An 18,494-nucleotide genomic window follows, 5' to 3' on the forward strand; every position below is an offset into this window, starting at 1 on the left:
GAGAGACAAACTTTCAGGTTCAGTAGCCAAACCATTTCAGTTTACAGAAATTGTGTTTTCCCCCCAAATTTATTGTTTGGTGACCAAATGTTCCTTACAATAGGAGATGCAAAGTCCACAAACCTGTGAGAATGAGTCTTGCGCTAGAAGAAGCAGAGCCTATAGGATTTGTAGCTGTGCAAGAATACTGGCCTGCAAGGCTCCGGTCTGTTTTAAATATATTGAGAGTGGCTGTGTTATCTAAAAATGACGTTTGCACATTCGGGCTGTCTTTCAGTGGCTTGCCATCTTTATACCAGGACACCGAGATAGGTTCAGATCCATTGACAGTGCATTCAAAAACAACCGGCAACCCAACTGTTTCTTGAACATCTCTCAGTTGTCGAGAAAAGGATGGTGGAAGTTTTTGCTCTGTATAAACAGGATCAAAGTAATGAATACTTGTGGGCTTTTTAAGCTACTAAATATTCTCATAACTATCTATTAATACTAAGGGTATTCCCTTTAAAATATAAGGAAGCATTAACATCTCAAATTAAGTTGGAAAAAAAGAAAAGCATGTAGACTTTTGGAGCAAAATCTTCACTCTGAGGCCACTCCAATGCATGGTCGTTGCAAAAATATTCCATGGACCAATAGAGAAATTGATTGGCTTAAGGCAGGTCCCCAGGCATGCAGCAGAGTCCCCTATTTTTAAAGCTACCTTCTACTAATTTGAATGAGACCGTCACAGGATGGGGTTTTAAAATATATTACTTATGTTTCTAAGGATTTAATTATAGAAGCAAATGATTGTGAGATCCTTCCAACTAAAGATTTAGTCATTTTAGCCATCTCTGTAAAGGCTATAGCAAAGGGTAAGCCATTAACAGTACATGGAATTAATAAAGTAGAAAATTTAGCCTTTGAACAGCTTCTCCTAACAAGAAGGCCTTCACCAGATGTTGTAAATCTTGTTCAAAAGAAAGACAAATGTATTCGCTTTTAAACTATGGCAATCACCTTGAACAGTCAGGAAGGTGGATGAAGACACTTCTCCCACACTGTTCTCAGCTCTGCAGATATATTCTCCACTGTCATTACTGTCAACCTGGTTGAAAACCAGCGTAGCAACATTGTTCCTAAAATGCATTTTGTAGGTAGCAGTGGGTCTCAATTTCGTGTCTCCCTTATACCAGGAAACTGCGATTTCAGGGGTTCCGGCCAGCTGGCACTGTAAAGAGGCAGCATCTCCAACAGTCACCTTCACAGGCTCCAACTGCTTGACAAAATATGGTGGTTCTGCAGCAAGAGAAACAACGGACCATGAAGGAGACACGCCGGAGTCATTACCTGCACATGGATACAAAGATACAAGGGTGCAGTTGTGACAAACCTAGGATCAGTATCTGTGCTGAGCAGGAATCTTTTCCAGAAGCATTTTCAATGTAGCAGTTGTACTGTCCTGCATCTTCCACGGTGCTGCTCGGAATTTCCAGAATGGCTGAGTTTTCAGTTGTGGTTATGTTGCACCTCTGAGAAGGACTCACGAGGACGCCATTTTTCTTCCAGATAACAGCAATGGGAGGGGTTCCAGTGAATGTCCCCTCTAGGATCAGGGGTTTGCCTTTCTCTATGCTGTAATCGTTGAGCCTCTTCACAAATTTGGCTGGGGCTAGAATGAATAAAACCAAAATACGAGATCAAAGACATACACACAGGACACAGGCACATCTTGTTACCACATGCAAGTTAATTGTGTAAGCGTGGAATAGCAAGCAAACCTTTTACATAGAGATGCGTTGTACAAGAAGCCTTGCCAGCATCGTTGCTAACGATGCAAGTGTACTCTCCACTCTGTGAGGCAGTCACATCAAACAGCTCCAGTTCAGCAACTGTATCCTCCAAAGACACATTGCACCTGTCCCCTGGGATGAGTTCACTGCTACCCTTGAACCAACTGACACTGAAAGGAGGTGTTCCTTTTACAATGCTTGTGAAAGTGACATTGGTTCCAGTCAAAACATCCATGGGTTCAGGTTTCTGAACAAAAGATGGTGGTTCTAAATGCAAGAAAACATACCAGAACAAGTTTAATAGTTGTCAGTTGTGATAATCAAAATTTTTAGTGAACTATGAAATGCAATTCCAAATTTACTGTATTTTATACTGACCTCTCACGGTCAAAGGAGCACTACATTCATCAGAACCAGCTGTGTTGGTGGCTACACATGTGTAGCCACCGGCATCTGATTCTTCCAACATGTTCACAGTTAAAGCACAAGTGTTGTCTGTCAGGGTGGTCTGGTATTTCCTTCCACTGCTTATCTCGTTTCCGTCATGGAACCAGGAGACAGAAATTGGAGGTGATCCATAGACTTTGCACTCCATCACAACCGAGGAACCAGTTAGACCATTTGTCTCTTTCAATTTTCTTGTGAATGAAGGAGGAATGATTCGATCTGAATGGGATAAAAAGGAGAAGAAAAAGGGATATAGTTTGGAAGTGAGAATTGTTGTCTTTTTGATGTGGCATGTGCCTAGATTCTTTTGTGAAGGTATCAAAGAATTCCCTAGGGGTCATACAGAACCAATGGGCAGGATGTGTTAATTGGCTTGCCAGGGATTTTGGTTGCTTTTTGCTGTGAATCATTACCTGGTAAATTATTCCACCATTAGTGATAGTGCAAGACCAGTTTAACTTCATGTAGGGTTTAAGGTTTACTTCTACCATCCTTTCAGAAATTTCTGCCCAAGAAAGTGATGTAACTTTGAAAGATGGTTTTCTTCTAACTCTATAGACATGTTAACTCTCATTTTGTCAATTCAGAGGGTGTCAGACTCACTATGTGCAGAAGATGGAGATTCTCATATCCATATATGACAATCAAGAACTACATCATTACAATAATGAACAAAAAGCCCACCAACCTACCTGAGACTTGAACAGATGCCGTGCAGCTGTCTTTGCCAACAGGGTTGTGCACCTCAAAACTGTACACCCCACTGTCACTGGGTGCCACATTGATGATCTTAAGGCCAGACACCTTGTTGAAGAAGCTTATTTTGTATTTGCTGTCACTTGTCAGTTCTTTTCCATCCTTAAACCATTTAGTAGTGAGCTCAGGTGTGCCTGTTACTGTACACTCCAAAGTACAGGTGTCTCCCGTGGTAACTCTAATGGATTCTGGTTTCTCCACAATAGCTGCAGGCTCTGGAATGACATGGAAATTAGATCCTCATTTTAAAATCAAGCTGAAAAACTCAAGAAAACACAGAGTCTGGTAGGGGTGTGCTTTGTAGTCAACGACAGCATCACATTCGTACTAACCGAGAACAGATAGCGTGGCAAAGCACTCCTGTGTTCCAGCCTCGTTTTTGATCTGACAGGTGTATTTCCCGGCATTGGCTGCTTCTGCCCTCGAAAACTGTAAGGTTGCAATGTTTTCCGAATATGAGATCCATATGTTGTCACTTTCTCTAACAATTTCCCCCTTGTCTTTGAACCATGCCACTGAAATCGGCTCAGCGCCTTCAATGGTTGTCTGCAGCTGAACTTCTTCACCAACGACAGTAGAAATGTCACTGAGTTTCTTCACAAACCTTGGTGGTGCTGAGGGAAAGGAGGCAGATGTAGAGTTTTAACATGCGTGGGACTTGATTGTATTTCACTTACATCTTGAGAGCTAGGAATCACAATGGTGACAATGCTATTTCCATTTCTTAAATAAAAGATATTTTGGGGAGATAGGACCAGGGACATGTAGGAGTTTACACTGAATAGAGAGAGTTGAATACCATGTCTTCTGAAACTCTCTCAATCTAATCCAAACTCATTAGCAAAACAGTTTCAAAAGATACTTGGTAGGATATGAAAAAGGAAAGTAAACTTAACATAAAAGGATTTGGAAAGGACAAGAATAGGCTGCTAGTGATAAAAGACAGGGTAACAGCTAAGGGCACCAGAGCAGGACAATTATAAGGAAATGGTGAGCAGGAGAGAACGAAGCCAAGCTAACCTTTCAGAGTGATGGAGCCCACACAAGTGTCGCTTCCCACGTCATTGGAGGCTTTGCACTGATACTCCCCAATGTCTGCAGAATCGACGTTCAGGATGTGAATACTCGTAAGGAAGTTCTCAGACATGATCTTGTACTTCTTGCCACTGCGAAGTTCTCTCTTGTCTTTATGCCAAGAAACTTGAAAAGGGGGAGTGCCCTGAAGCTCACATTCAAGGTGAACATCTGCTCCCTTCAGGGTCTCCACAGGATGAGGCTTTTTGCGGAAAGCAGGAGGTTCTAAAATTGAGGAAAAGGAAAATGAGGTTGTGTTTGGGAAGTAAGAAGTCACTTTCCATCCCAACAGAGAGAAAGAGGAAACATCACTTTCAACTTTTAATATATCCTTTTCTAATTTTAAAACATTACTGGCAAGGCAGGCAGGGGATGAAAGGGATGGAGGGAGGGGAGGTGAATGGGAAACAAACACCAAGGTAGAAGGGGATCTGACCTTTCACTTTTAAGGAGGTGCTGCTGCTTGCGCTGCCTGCGGCGTTGTGGGCCTCACATGTGTAGTCTCCACTGTCTTCAACACTGAGGTTGTACATTTCCAGCACCGCCACCGACTCCACGAACGACATTCTGAATTTGCTGCTCTCTTGAATTTCAGTCTCGTCCTTGTACCACAAAACTTTGATCTCTGGAGACCCACCTATTTTGCATTCATATCTTGTGTGTTCATCCTGTTTCACAATTCTTGAGGGTTCTAGCTTCTTAATGAACCTGGGTGGTTCTATGGAACCAAGAGGGAAAATACGAGTGAGGGATGGAAAAGACACATGTCATTCAAGATGGAGTGAAAAAAGCAATCTCCATCAGAGAGGTCTTCAGGGAAAAAAAATTATTTGATGTAGTTTAAGGAAGAATAAGTAAGTGAAGACTAAATAGAAAAAGCCCTACAATATAATCCATTTTAAAATGTACCCACAACGTGCAAACTTGAAATCTGTGCTTAACATGGAGTTGGCCCTTTGTATATAAAATCAAACTAAAAATGAACCATAGCAGAGAAGGGGATGAGAGAGGGGGATGGGAGAGGAAGAGGGAGATGGGATGGGAGTTGGGGTGTTAGGGTGGGTATGGGGGGAAAGAACCACTCTATTCCTAAAGTTTACCTATGAAAAATGCATTCATTAAATAAAAACTTAAAAAAAATGTACCCACACCAAGTACGGACAAAGGAGGAAAAGGCATTGCTCTCTACTGTGCATTGCAGCAAAAGAACCACTTCTACAGTGCTAAGGGCAGAGGCAATAGCATGTGTCTGTTGGTGGAAGCCCTCTAAGGTTCACCAGGATGAGAAAGTTTGATACTATATGTGTATGAGACAGTGATAATTTCTGAAGCCTGCAAAGGTATCAGTTATGTACCCTAAAGAGCTGGAATAGCAAAATGGGTCAGATATCTTAATCTTCTTAAAGTATGCATTTCTCTTATAGCCCTTATAGATACTTTCCCAACCATCATACTTTCCCTTTGAAGTAAGTAAAGTTCTGCTCTCTTAATTAACTGAAGCAACATAATCAGGCTTAGGGAGATAAAAATTGCAAGCTCTATGTTGGGGAGCAAATGCCCTACTAAATCTAATTCTCTTTTAATTTCAAGACATTTATAAACGACTACCGTAAAAATGGTAAAACGGGTTAGACTAGTCGACCAGTGAGTTAAATATTTCACTTCTGGCCATAGCAGCTGCAACCATGTGGGAGAAAGACATGCTTGCCTATCATTATATCATGTGCTGATGCAGTTACTACCTACTCCATGACTTTCACTAGTATTTGGATGAGGCTAGGGGAAGAAAAGAAGTTGACCTTATGACTAATCTGGGTTCTTCTAGAAGTTTGAGCCTCCACTGTGCTTTAGAGGAATAAAATCCATTCTTTTGCTAAATACTGTAGAAAAATAAGTCATTTGAGATAACTATACTTTGTCCTAGAACTTCTTTGAAACTAGCATTGTCTTGAAATTCTGTGGGACATTTTTATTCACCCTCTCCTTAGTCTCTATTTTCAGTTTTTGACCCATGTTTTCCTAGTTTTATGTATTTTAAAATCGATTTACAAAGATCTACCCGTTTGGAAGGCCCTCATAATTTCTCATCCCTGAACCATGATCCTCAACCCAGCTTTCAAGCATGCCTACCCTCTTACAGTTTAAGACATTCAAAGTGTAAGAGATCTTGCAGCGTCACTCGAACAAGTACCTTGGACACCCAGCTGAGCAGAACAAGAGTCTTTTCCAGCGACGTTGCTGGCGTAACAGGTGTACTGCCCAGCATCTCCTTTGGTTACTTTGAGAACTGTCAGGGTGGCAGTGTTTTCCACCAAAGTCATCTTGTAGTTGCCTCCGGGGCGAATCTCTCGGTTATCTTTGGCCCAGGTGATTTTGATTGGTGCCGTTCCAGTGACATGACATTTAAAAGTACCACTTTCCCCAAGAGCAAGATCTACTGATACAGGCTTTAGATCGAAGAAAGGAGGTACTTCATGCTCTGAAAAGAATGAAGACCAGCACTGTGATTTCAGCTTCCAGGCTCCCAGACAATGGCACCAGTCCTTTGGTGGCACCAAGCAGTAAAGCTGCCTTATAGTGAGGAGGACAGTGTGAAGAGGCACTCACCTGAGAGAGTGAGCTTGGCACTGGATGAAGCAGTCCCAAGAGGATTAGAAGCTGAGCAATTGTACTGACCAACGTGGCTTTGGTCAGTTTGCAAAATCTGAAGAGTTGCCACATTATGAATAAAAGATGTTTGCAAATTAGCATCATCTTTCAGAAGTTCCCCATCCTTGTACCAAGACACTTGAAGAGGTTCTGAGCCATTGATGCGACATTCAAATGCAACTGGGAAGCCAAGAGTTTCATGAACATCTTTCAGCTTTCTTGCAAAGGAAGGTGGAAGCTTGCGCTCTGTAGAGAAGTTATAGAGAATCCTCAGTTACAAGATGGACAACATCCCCTCTAAATTTCAACCCATGAAAATGTGGATGTTTGAGAAAGTGAATCTGTCAGCACACAGCAGTCTTTGTTAAACAAAACCATCATCACCTTTGATGACCAGCACAGCTGAAGAAGCGACTGCCCCCACACTGTTTTCTGCCTTGCACGTGTACTCTCCCACATCACTGTGGTCCACTTTGTTGATTACTAAGGAGGCGACGTTATTTTTGAATTGCATTTTGTATGCAGGAGCCGATCGGAGTTTTGTGTGTTCTTTATACCAGGCAATTCTAATTTCTGGAGTTCCATCTACTTTACACTGTAAAGTTATGGGTTCTCCAATGGCTGCTTCCACGTGTTCCAGGGGTTCAATAAAATAAGGTGGTTCTAAGATACAAAGGGTGATAGTCAATCAATCACACCAGCTCAAAGAGGATGCTTTAAACAGACAGAAAAGGGAACAATACAAAGAGGTAACTGTCAACACACCTAAGACAGACACCAGGGCTTCACAGATATCCTGGCCAGCCTCATTTTCAATAAGGCAACTGTATTGCGCATAATCCTCTATTGTACTGTCAAGAATCTCCAGGATCGTAGATTTTTCTGTCGTGGTAATACTGCAATTCGGAGACTGTGCAAGTGCATACTCATTCTTTATCCAGCTCACTGAGATGGGAGGCGTGCCAGTGTACGTGGCCTCGAGAACTATGGGGCTACCCGTTTCCACACTGAAGTCAGCCAATCTTTTCACAAAGGTGGCTGGTTCTAGGGAGGGAAACATGAGAGTACAATTCACCTCCTTGCATAAAGACAGAGAAATTTCAAAAAGATGCGCAGACTGGAGAAAAGAGCAAACCTTTGACAAAAAGATGTGTGGTACAAGAAGCACTGCCTGCATCATTGCTGACAAGGCAAGAATAGTCTCCACTGTGCAATGGCTCCACCTCAAACAACTCCAGCTCGGTGACATAGTCTTCAACGGAGATGGCACATGACTCTCCTGACACCAGTTCCCTGCTGCCTCTAAACCACTTCACTTTGAAGGGAGGAGTGCCTCTGATGACACAGGTGAAGGTCAGGCTCACTCCTGGCAGAACTTCCACAGAGTCAGGGACTTGCTCGAAAGATGGCGGCTCTGGATACCCCAGAGAGAGGAGATCAAGAGAAACAAAGCCATGTGAATGAGATGCGCTTTTGCTACTTAAAAGGAAGTGGGGTAAGACTACAGATAAAGACAAAACAAAGACATTGCAGGCAGGGCAGGCAGTAGGTCAGGGGGAGGGGCCTGTAGCAGCACCAGCTCTGTCCTTGAACACTGACCTTGGACATTCAGAACCGCTGAGCATTCCGCAGAACCAGCTACATTGGCAGCCACACACGTGTATGTGCCTGTGTCGGAGGGCTCCAGTAAGCTCAGATGCAAAGTACAGATGTTTTCTGAAAAGCTGGACTGACATTTCGGTCCACTGACAACCTCATTTCCATCCTGAAACCAGCCAACGGAAATGGGAGCCGAGCCAGAGACGTGGCACTCCAAAACCACTGATGCACCCAGGATGGAATTCATGTCTTTCAGCTTGCGGATGAAGGAAGGAGGCACGACCCGATCTATGTGGAGAGGGCAGTTTTCCATTGAATGAGAAGCTTCACCTTTTCCCCCACTGAAAACTTGGTGTATTTACAACCACCTCATTTTACTCACCAGAAACATGGACCGATACAGTGCAGTTACTTTTGCCAACACTGTTTTTCACTTCAAAGCTGTATAACCCCCTGTCACTCATTTCTGCAGAGGGGATTTTGAGAGAGGCCACTTGTTTGACAAATGTAATGTGATGCTTGCTGTCTGCAGATAATTCCTTTCCATCTTTGAACCACTTGACTGAAAGTTCTGGAGTTCCAGCCACTACACACTCTAATACAAAAGGATTTCCAGTGGTGACAGTCATAGGTTCTGGCTTCTCTATGATTCTGGCTGGTTCTGAAAGAGGAAATGCATTGCATTGAAAACAAAGTCATCTTTTTAAACAGTGTAATCAGCGTATTGTTGGAAAAGAATAATATTTACAGGAAATTGTCATGGCTCAATTAACTTGAAATTTTCTCAGGCTCTGCTTTGCTACTAACCTAGTACAGTCAAGACTGCTGAGCACTCTCTCATTCCGGCATCGTTTTTGATTTGGCACACGTATTTCCCAGAATTAGAAGCTTCTGGGCTCCCCAGGTGGAGCGTGGCAACATTGTCAGTGAATGAGATCCTAGTGTTTTCACTCTCTCTGATGACTTCACCTTTATCTTTTAGCCAGACAACAGAGATTGGCTGGAAGCCTTCCACTACAGCCTGTAACTCAACGGCTTCCCCAATAAGAGTTGAAGTGTCACTTAGCTTTTTCACGAATCGTGGAGGTTCTAATGAGAGAAATCCATGGTTAGAGAAACAAATCTGAGAATCAAAGCCACAGAAATTATCAGTCAAGCAAGAAACCAAGAAAGGAAGAGGTGTATATTTTGTGTCTGTGGGTACAAACCTTTGAACTTGACAGTACAAGAACACGTGTCACTTCCCACCTCATTGGTAGCTTTGCAGTGATATTCTCCTACATCAGAGGCTTCAAGATTGAGGATATGAAGACTTGTATCAAAATTTTTTGAGGTGATTTTAAATTTCTTGCTGCTTCGAACTTGCTTTCGGTCTTTAATCCATATGACTTCAAATGGGGGAGTTCCCGAAATTTCACATTGGAGGACCACATCAGAGCCTTTAAGGGCTCCTACTGGTGAAGGCTTCTGGGTGAAAACAGGTGGTGCTACCAGAAAAAAATAGGATAAACAATGAGAATATCTGCTTATTGAAAAGAAAAAATATTTCCTAGGGCCTAGCTTTCTAGATTCTGTAACGTAGGACGATTTCCTATGAATCTAGTGTCATGAAGAATGACTGGTGTGACCATATGATAGTACATGCTCACACAAGAGATGACAATTCATGAAACTAGTCTAAGAATTGCAAGCCAATAACTTTAACCAGCCCTTTCATGGCGGAGTTCATGCCATTACTGAGAAGTCATCCAAATTAGAGGAGAAGGGAGAAAGAAAGCAGCTTAAAGTCTAACCTTTAACTGTCAGGGCCGTGCTGCATGTAGCATCGCCAACACCATTGTGAGCTTCACAGATGTAGTCCCCACTGTCCTCGGCGCTGGCTTCATTGATAGTAAGCAGTGCCACAGAATTAATAAATGTCATGTTGTATTTCCAACTTTCATGAAGTTCACTGTCATTCCGGAACCACAACACTTTGATTTCTGGAGAACCACTTATTTTACATTCCAGTTGAATTGATTCTCCCTGCTTTGCAACTGTTGAAGCTTCTAATTTCTTAACAAACTTCGGAGGTTCTAGTAAACCAAAGAAAAGGTCAGTAAGGGATATTTGCGTGTTAAAATACCTTATCTTTGTAGTCAAGGATCCCATAAGATCATTTTTAACTGGTTAGTAAGAATATCCTTCCTGAGAATTTGTCTTCTATGTCAATATCTTAATAGAAAATTTGTCAATATATTTTTGTCATTCAGATATGTAAGCTAAAACAGGTTAGTTAATGTATTATAGATATATTTGATCAAGACTTAGTAATGATAATACACATCAAACAACAGGAAAGAATGAGAAAGGGATTACGGAGTTGAAACAACACTTGACAAGTTTCAGTTAACTAATATTCTTTGATATTCAGAGATACACTGACTTCAAGAACAAAAAGAGAAAACAGGACTTTGATTAACGTCGCTTAACATACATCTTTTACCATGATCCAATTAGTTTATCTCAAACATTTAAAACCAAAAGAGACTTTTAGAAAACAGTTACACAAACGTGGTAAAGATTAAATATTGATCAACTCCACATGATGATACCTTTCACACTCAGTTGAGCTGAGCACATATCTTTGCCAACATCGTTGGTTGCTTGACAAGTGTATTGACCAGAGTCTCCTTTGCCTACTTTAAGAATTCTCAAATGGGGAGTGTTTCCCACACATGTGATTGTATAGTTTCCTCCAGGACGGATCTCCTTGTTATCTTTGGACCAAGTGATTCGCATTGGTTGAGCACCCGTAACATGACACTCAAAATCGGCACTTTCTCCAGCAATAACATCAATAGATACAGGCTTGATATCAAAAAAGGGAGATTTCTTAGGTTCTGGAAGATGAGAAGAAAAGGCATTGTATATATTTTTGCTTTGTTCACTAACCATTTCTGCTTTGACAATGAAACAAAAAGTCATGACTTGCAAAGAGAAGGAATGATATGGGAACAAACCTCTTGCTGTCAGCCTTGCACTAGAAGATGCTGTTCCAAGTGGATTGGAAGCTGAGCAAGAGTACTGGCCAGAGTGGCTCAAGTCAGTTTGCAAAATTTTTAAAGTTGCCACATTATCTACAAAGGATGTCTGTAGATTTTCATCATCTCTTAAAAGCACCCCATCCCTATACCAGCACACTTGGATAGGTGCAGAGCCATTTAATCGACAAGTGAGTGTAACTGGTAAGCCAACAGTTTGTTCAATGTCCTTTAATTGTCGTGCAAAGGATGGTGGGAGTTGGCGCTCTGTAGAAAGATAAGCAAAACTTGAAGTATTAGTAGATGAAGTCAGAATGTCCCCATAAAGATGACAGAGTTAAGACAAAGAAAAGAAGAGATTTCTTAGTTTCTAAAATAATATCATCACCTTGAATTCTGAAGACAGTCTTAGAAGAAGCAGTTCCTATACTATTTTCTGCTATACATGTGTACTCTCCACTGTCATTGATATTAACTTTATTAAAAACAAGTGTGGCCACATTGTTTGTGAAGTAGGTCCTGTATTCAGGAGTTGATCGTAATTTGGTGTCTCCTTTGTACCAAGACACTGTAATTTCTGGTGTTCCAGCAACTTGGCATTGTAAAGAAACGGAATCTCCCACTGATGCCTCCAGAGGTTCCAGCTCTGTCACAAAGTAAGGAGGTTCTAAAAAAAGAAAATCTCATAATTAGCAACTGGACTTAAAACCAAACCAACCATGCTATGCTCTAGGCAAATGAAATTTAAGAGAGAAAAAGACTACAAACCTAATGTAGACACCAGAGCTTCACAAATATCCCTTCCTGCCTCATTTTGAATCTCACAAGAATACTGTCCAGCATCTCCTTTTGTGCTGTTGAGAATTTCTAGGATGCAAGTTTTTTCTGTTGTGACTATGTTGCATCTCTCAGATGGAGTTATGTTAGCACCATTCTTTCTCCAGGTGACTGAAATTGGAAGTGTTCCCGTGTAGGTGCTCTCCAGAATTACGGACTTTCCTGGTTCTACAGATTGGTCACTTAATTTCTTCACAAATGCAGCTGGTTCTAGTAAGTGATAAGGCACAGCAGTTAAACACAAGCAAAGCACAAAGATTTTGTCAGCACACAGGAAATAGAGTGAAGGCACTTGCACAAACCTTTTACAAAGAGACGAGTGGTACAGGATGCTTGGCCAGCATCATTTGAAACTACACAGGTGTATTCCCCACTCTGAGATATGTCAATATTGAATAGTTCCAGTTCTGCCACGGTGTCTTCAAAATAGATGTTGCACCTGTCTCCTTTCACCAGTTCTCTGGCACCTCGGAACCAGCCAACCTTGAATGGAGGGCTGCCTCTAATGACACTTGTGAAGGTTATATTTTTGCCTGGTAGAACTTCCAAAGGTTCAGGTTCCTTCACAAAAGAGGGTGGTTCTACATAGACATAGAAGACAATTAAAAGGTCCTGTGAGCTTCAAAGGCACATACACTTTTTAATAAAAAAAAGAGCACTTTTGAGAGAATATCAACTTAGATGTGCATCCAAAAAGGAATTTGTAAAAATTTCCTTAGAAATTTTATTAATTTCTATTCATCATAACACTGACCTTGTACAGTCAACACTGCCCGACACTCATCAGACCCAGCGACATTAGCAGCCACGCAAGTATAATTGCCCATGTCTGAGGAGTCCAGAGAATTCAACTGCAAGGTGCAGACGTTGTCTGAAAAGGTGGTTTGGTACTTTGCTCCACTGACAATCTTAGTTTTCTCATGAAACCAGGCAACAGAGATAGGTGATGATCCAGCTACTTTGCACTCCAAGATACAAGAGGTACCCAGCACCCCACCAATATCTCTTAGTCTCCGTGTGAAAGAGGGAGGAACCATTCGGTCTGTGTGAGGAAAGGCAAGAGACTCATCAGGATTTCAAAGAACAGAAAAGACTGGAAAGAAGAAAATTTGCAGAAGCAACTGGGGGGAAAAGATCAGAACTAACCTGAGACATCAACCACAGCTGTGCAGCTGCTTTTTCCAACATTATTTTGAACCTGGAAAGTGTATGTGCCTGCATCTTGTCTTTCAACGGAGAGAATCTTTAAGGAAGAGATTTTGTTGTAGAAGCTAAATTTGTGTTTTTGGCTGCTGGTCAATAACTTTCCATCCTTGTACCATTCAACTGAGAGTTCGGGAGTGCCAGCCACCTTACACTCCAGAGTGCACGTTTCTCCTACTGTCACTGTCATCGGTCCTGCCTTCTCGACAATGACTGCGGGCTCTGAAAGAAATGTGAGACCGCACCTGTTTGTCAAAGTCTAGGACATTTACTACATCTCTGCTATCAAATTCCCCTGCTAACATGGCTATCTCAGGGCTCTCTCAACATTAAAACATCATTTCATAAGTATGTGTAGTCATAAAATGATGGCAGTTTTTATCAAGAAACACGTTTGTGCACTATTCGGCTCCAAAGCGATTTAGACAGTGCAATTAGGCAATGTGTATTGATTGGCACTTAACCCTCTGTAGAATAAAGGCTACATTTTTTTAAATGAATTACTTGGTGTTTTTGCTCTATTAAAGACAATTTAGGTGCTAAAGACAATTTGTGAAAGTTGTTGCAATAATTGCTAAATTGAAACTTAAGTTATCCAAAGATGAGAGTGCAAGCTGTTGATCTTTGGAGTTCTTGTCAGCTTTAACAACTAAGCACTTTGGAAACAAAATATCCTTGGAACACATACTGTACTCCCAATTGTGTAGTGCTTAAACATAAGGTAGCTGAGATTATTTCTGTGAATTCTTCCATAAAAGGAATAAACAATGTAACAGATGGATTTTTTTTGGTTAGGTTCACAGAAACAGAAAAGAGTATTTGAAAAAGATTAGGTATATCCCCTAAGCCTCCCAGTAGCTAAAGATCAATATAGTTCTGGAAGAAGTTCTGAAAAAGAGAGTTGGCCAGAAACTCATTCCAGCAGCTGGCCATTTCTATCAGGGCACCATAGTACCAACCTAGGACAGTCAGCGTGGCAATGTTCTCCCTCATTCCACCATCATTCTTGACTTGGCAGATGTACTTTCCAGCATTAGCTGGCTCTGCTTTTGCAAACTGCAGAGTTGCAACATTTTCCACAAATGTAATTCTGATGTTTTCACTTTCTCTAACTACTTCTTCTTTCTCTTTAAGCCACTGGACAGAAATAGGTTGGGCGCCTTCTATGGATGCTTGCAACTCAGCAGGCTCGCCGGCTACAACAGTGAGGCTGGTCAGTTTGGAAACAAATCTTGGTGGTTCTGAACAGGAAAAGATGGATGGAGATGGTTGAAAATATTGTCCAGATAATGGAAGAGCGAAAAGAAAAAAATCAATGGTTTTGCACATTCCTGGTATTTCTGCCATGGTCAGGGAATAGACTTACCTTTTAATATTATACTGCAAATGCAAGTATCGCTTCCCACTTCATTTTGTGCTTTGCAGTGGTATTCACCGATGTCTGAAGAGTCAACGTTGAGAATGTGAATACTTGCATTGAAGTTTTTGGATGCAATCTTGTACTTCTTGCTGCTTCGGAGTTGCCGTTTGTCTTTGTACCATACCACCTCAAAAGGTGGTGTTCCCGAAAGTTCACATTCAAGAATAACTTCACTGTTTTTAAGGGTTTCTACTACAGGAGGGAAGCTGCTAAAAACAGGTGGTTCTGTAAAAAATAAGAATTTCTTATGAAGTGAGCTATTTGATTTCATACAATGAAAGATTCTTGTTTGCTTAAAAATTGGAAGCTAGGTTTAAGACTCTAGAATGGGTAAGTTGTGTACAGCAGTACGACTACTGAGGAAGAACAGCTTCAGAGAGGTCATCAACATTGACAAGATAATCAACTTGATGGGTAAAGAACCCACGTAGATCCTTGATGTTATGACTGAGCAGTTCAGCATTCTTTCTATTCTACCTTTTTTTTTTTTTGACTACGAAGATTGACAAAAAGAGTGAACAAGTTATAGCAATAAATATGATCTGCATAAGATATGGAATTGTGACTTAAAGTGTGAATCTTTTTGTAAATGCTACATGACCGAGGCACTTGGAAGTCGTCACAACAGCTGTGATCTAAATCCTCCATTTCAGCAAATGGTTATTGCAATAATTGCCTTACCACATTACCAAGTTGGGCTGTTTAACAAAAAATAATGAAAATACTGGTACTTTTCGTACCAGTTTATGGTCATATAATTGCTAAATGATAGGAACTGGTTCTTGAGATAGAGAAAAAATATGTATGAATGTGAAATAAATATTCTCTATTAGTAATGGTATAGATTGGGAATGACAGCACATTTTTAGTTGATTGAAGGGGAAAGATTAAAGTTGCCTACTTCATTTTTTGAGCTTATTTTTAACCATCAAATCTGATATTTGGACAATCTATTGAGGTGATCAGAATTATGGCCCTCAAAAAACAAGGCAGGGTGGGGGGGAATCCTAGAATGACTAGCTACATACAAGCACTGCTTAAGAAATAATGCTTGCAATGGGAAATATTAGTAGAATGGGAAAATATTCTGTGATCTTATATGGTAATGAAAATGACAACAAGATAATGAAGAGTTCTGATTTCCAGGAGAGAAGTCTCCATTCCACAGAGTTTCAGTTAGTAAGGAACATAAAAATGAGATTTCTACCTTTTACTATAACCTTGGTACTGCAGCTAGTGCTGCCAGCAGGATTCTGAGCCTCACAAATGAAATCTCCACTGTCCTCAGTCCCGAGATTGTTCATCTGTATGACGGCCACTGAGTCAATGAAGGTCATTCTGTATTTGTCACTGGCTGGAAGTTCATGTTCATTTCTGTACCATGTAACTCTGATTTCTGGGGATCCAGTTATCTTGCATTCAAGTCGTGAAGAATCACCTGCTTTCACTATTTTGGAAGCTTCTAATTTCTTTACAAACTTTGGGGGTTCTATAGTGTCAGGAAAGAGGAGATGATGAGGGAACAGAAAAGAAAAAAAGTTAAATTGGATAGTATGTAGAAAAGAGCAAAGTCTGGCATGTATTATCTACTGTTTTAGAAAGAACATGTGCTCTTGATTGGAAAGACCCATTGTAACAGACTAAAGAGACAACTAGAGCCACAGGTCAGACAAAAAGATAAAACAACCAAACTTGCACACCTGTCACAAGTAACATTGTAGTACAAGAGTCGCTACCAACATCATTGGTAACATGGCAAGTGTATTGTCCAGTCTTGGAAGCATCCACTGAGTAGAGATTTAGGAAGCTAGTTGATCCCTCCAAGCCAATGAAACATCTGGGTCCAGAAGCAAGTTCCACATCATCCTTAAACCATTTTATTTTAAATGGTGGTGTTCCTTTCAGTACTGCCTTAAATTCTACCGTAGAATCAGGGACGGCTTGTTGTCGCTCAGGCTTCACTAGGAAGCTTGGTGGTTCTATAGATTTTTAAGAGAGACATGTTTAATTGACTTTCTGCAGTTGAATTACTTTGAAAACACTCCTGAAAAGATGTATTGGCTGAGTATTTCTTAAACTCAATAAATATATATATAAAGAAACAGAATTATTAAGATTTTAGCTTGAAAAGATATAAGGGTAAGAGCAATTCATTTTTAAGGCAGTCGCAAAGATGAATCAGGAAGGTGTAAAGAAATCCTAACCTTTCACAGTCAAGATGCCACTGCACGCGTCATCTCCTGCTACGTTCGACACCTTGCATGTATAATTTGCAGTATCTTCTAACTCCAGGTTATTAACTTCCAGAGACACAGTATTCTCGTGACATACAAGTCTGTATTTTGCACTTGTAGAAATTTCTTTGCCATCCTTAAACCAGTGGGCACTAATAGGAAGTGAGCCAGAAACCTTGCATTCCATGTGAATAGAAGAGCCCAGAACTTTATCCATTTTGGTTAGCTTTTTAGTGAACGATGGAGGAATATTTTCATCTGTCCAATGCAAACAGCAAAATAACATCCATAAATCTGTCGCTATTGGTTTACAAAGGATGTATTATAAATAAGAGAAACTCGGGCACATATACACACCTAGCACTCTGAGGTAGGCGTCACAGCTACTGCTTCCAAAGTCATTTTCCACCTTGAAAGTATATTGACCACTGTCTTGCTTCATTACTGATTGAATCCTAAAACTGGCCACATTATTTTCAAAACTCATTGAGAAATATCTACTGGGTACAATTTGTTTCCCATCTTTAAGCCATTTCACTTTGAGTTCTGGTGTGCCAGCCACCACACATTCCAAGGTCACTGGGTCTTTCTCAGTAACATCAACTGATTTAGCCTTCTCTATAATTTGAGCGGGTTCTGTAGTGAGAAGAAAAGTGTGGACGAGTTACATCGATCACTCCACTAGAAATAAGGTGTGCTTGTCAAACGTCTCCATAGACTCATTTTGGAAGAGAATGGCTTACAGACCTTGTACTAGAAGGAAGGCGTAACACCTCTCAATTCCTGACTCATTCTTGGCTTGACAGGTGTATCTCCCACTGTGTCCATTATCCACACTTCTGATCTGAAGTGTGGCCACATTGTTCACAAATGAAATATGGACATTATCATCTTCATCGAGAATCTGATCGTCCTTGAACCAGGTTATTGAAATGGGGGGAGAGCCTGCCACAGTACCCTGAAAGGTGGCAGAACTTTTCAGAACGGTCGTGACATTGTCTATCTTCTTAGCGAAGGAAGGTGGTTCTGTGAGTAAATGAGAGAGCGTGAGAAGAGGTATATTTCAACTCCTGTCCATAACCATAAGGTGAAAGAACATTCTAGAAGTTTTACTCAGTAGTCCTCTTCTGGAGTGTATAACTGACCTTTCAGGGCGACTCTCGCACTGCAAGAGCAGCTGCCGCCTTCATTGGCTATAATGCACTGATATTCACCAGTATCTGAAGGGTCACACTTGGTTATGTGGAGGTTAAACACTGACACCCTGTCGGTCAGCGTGTATTTTTTGCCACTGCGAATTTCCTTGTTATTTTTCAGCCAAGTGACTTCGAATGGAGATGTTCCTGTAACTTCGCACTCCAACTGCACATCACTATCTTTCACTGCTTCCACAGGCTTCAGCTCCCTGATAAAGGTGGGAGGTTCTAAAGATTCAAAAGGAAGACAGAGAGGAGCTTACTCAAGGGGAGACCTGAGG

The 18,494-nt window shown here is 41.1% G+C and overlaps 1 protein-coding gene across 1 annotated transcript in view; it reads right to left on the reverse strand.

Annotated features, from left to right (window-relative positions):
- Nucleotides 1-18,494, reverse strand: part of TTN (titin) — a 274,245-nt gene that overhangs the window by 177,148 nt on the left and 78,603 nt on the right. Inside the window, exons 61-94 of the mRNA XM_062188546.1 lie at nucleotides 18,163-18,441; nucleotides 17,765-18,043; nucleotides 17,375-17,653; nucleotides 16,988-17,275; nucleotides 16,484-16,762; nucleotides 15,991-16,272; nucleotides 14,730-15,008; nucleotides 14,323-14,604; nucleotides 13,307-13,585; nucleotides 12,915-13,202; nucleotides 12,463-12,741; nucleotides 12,092-12,370; nucleotides 11,712-11,990; nucleotides 11,303-11,590; nucleotides 10,895-11,182; nucleotides 10,094-10,375; nucleotides 9,509-9,787; nucleotides 9,108-9,389; nucleotides 8,683-8,961; nucleotides 8,301-8,588; nucleotides 7,837-8,115; nucleotides 7,467-7,745; nucleotides 7,086-7,364; nucleotides 6,660-6,947; nucleotides 6,244-6,531; nucleotides 4,489-4,770; nucleotides 3,999-4,277; nucleotides 3,311-3,592; nucleotides 2,915-3,193; nucleotides 2,154-2,441; nucleotides 1,764-2,042; nucleotides 1,376-1,654; nucleotides 1,003-1,281; nucleotides 124-411 (exon numbers count right to left, since the gene is read on the reverse strand). Of these exons, the coding sequence (XP_062044530.1) occupies nucleotides 124-411; nucleotides 1,003-1,281; nucleotides 1,376-1,654; nucleotides 1,764-2,042; nucleotides 2,154-2,441; nucleotides 2,915-3,193; nucleotides 3,311-3,592; nucleotides 3,999-4,277; nucleotides 4,489-4,770; nucleotides 6,244-6,531; nucleotides 6,660-6,947; nucleotides 7,086-7,364; nucleotides 7,467-7,745; nucleotides 7,837-8,115; nucleotides 8,301-8,588; nucleotides 8,683-8,961; nucleotides 9,108-9,389; nucleotides 9,509-9,787; nucleotides 10,094-10,375; nucleotides 10,895-11,182; nucleotides 11,303-11,590; nucleotides 11,712-11,990; nucleotides 12,092-12,370; nucleotides 12,463-12,741; nucleotides 12,915-13,202; nucleotides 13,307-13,585; nucleotides 14,323-14,604; nucleotides 14,730-15,008; nucleotides 15,991-16,272; nucleotides 16,484-16,762; nucleotides 16,988-17,275; nucleotides 17,375-17,653; nucleotides 17,765-18,043; nucleotides 18,163-18,441 (9,585 nt within the window). The remainder of the gene's footprint in view (nucleotides 1-123; nucleotides 412-1,002; nucleotides 1,282-1,375; nucleotides 1,655-1,763; nucleotides 2,043-2,153; nucleotides 2,442-2,914; nucleotides 3,194-3,310; nucleotides 3,593-3,998; nucleotides 4,278-4,488; nucleotides 4,771-6,243; nucleotides 6,532-6,659; nucleotides 6,948-7,085; nucleotides 7,365-7,466; nucleotides 7,746-7,836; nucleotides 8,116-8,300; nucleotides 8,589-8,682; nucleotides 8,962-9,107; nucleotides 9,390-9,508; nucleotides 9,788-10,093; nucleotides 10,376-10,894; nucleotides 11,183-11,302; nucleotides 11,591-11,711; nucleotides 11,991-12,091; nucleotides 12,371-12,462; nucleotides 12,742-12,914; nucleotides 13,203-13,306; nucleotides 13,586-14,322; nucleotides 14,605-14,729; nucleotides 15,009-15,990; nucleotides 16,273-16,483; nucleotides 16,763-16,987; nucleotides 17,276-17,374; nucleotides 17,654-17,764; nucleotides 18,044-18,162; nucleotides 18,442-18,494) is intronic.

This window comes from Lepus europaeus, chromosome 1 (assembly GCF_033115175.1).
Source record: "Lepus europaeus isolate LE1 chromosome 1, mLepTim1.pri, whole genome shotgun sequence".
In the NCBI taxonomy this organism is placed as follows: Eukaryota; Metazoa; Chordata; class Mammalia; order Lagomorpha; family Leporidae; genus Lepus; species Lepus europaeus.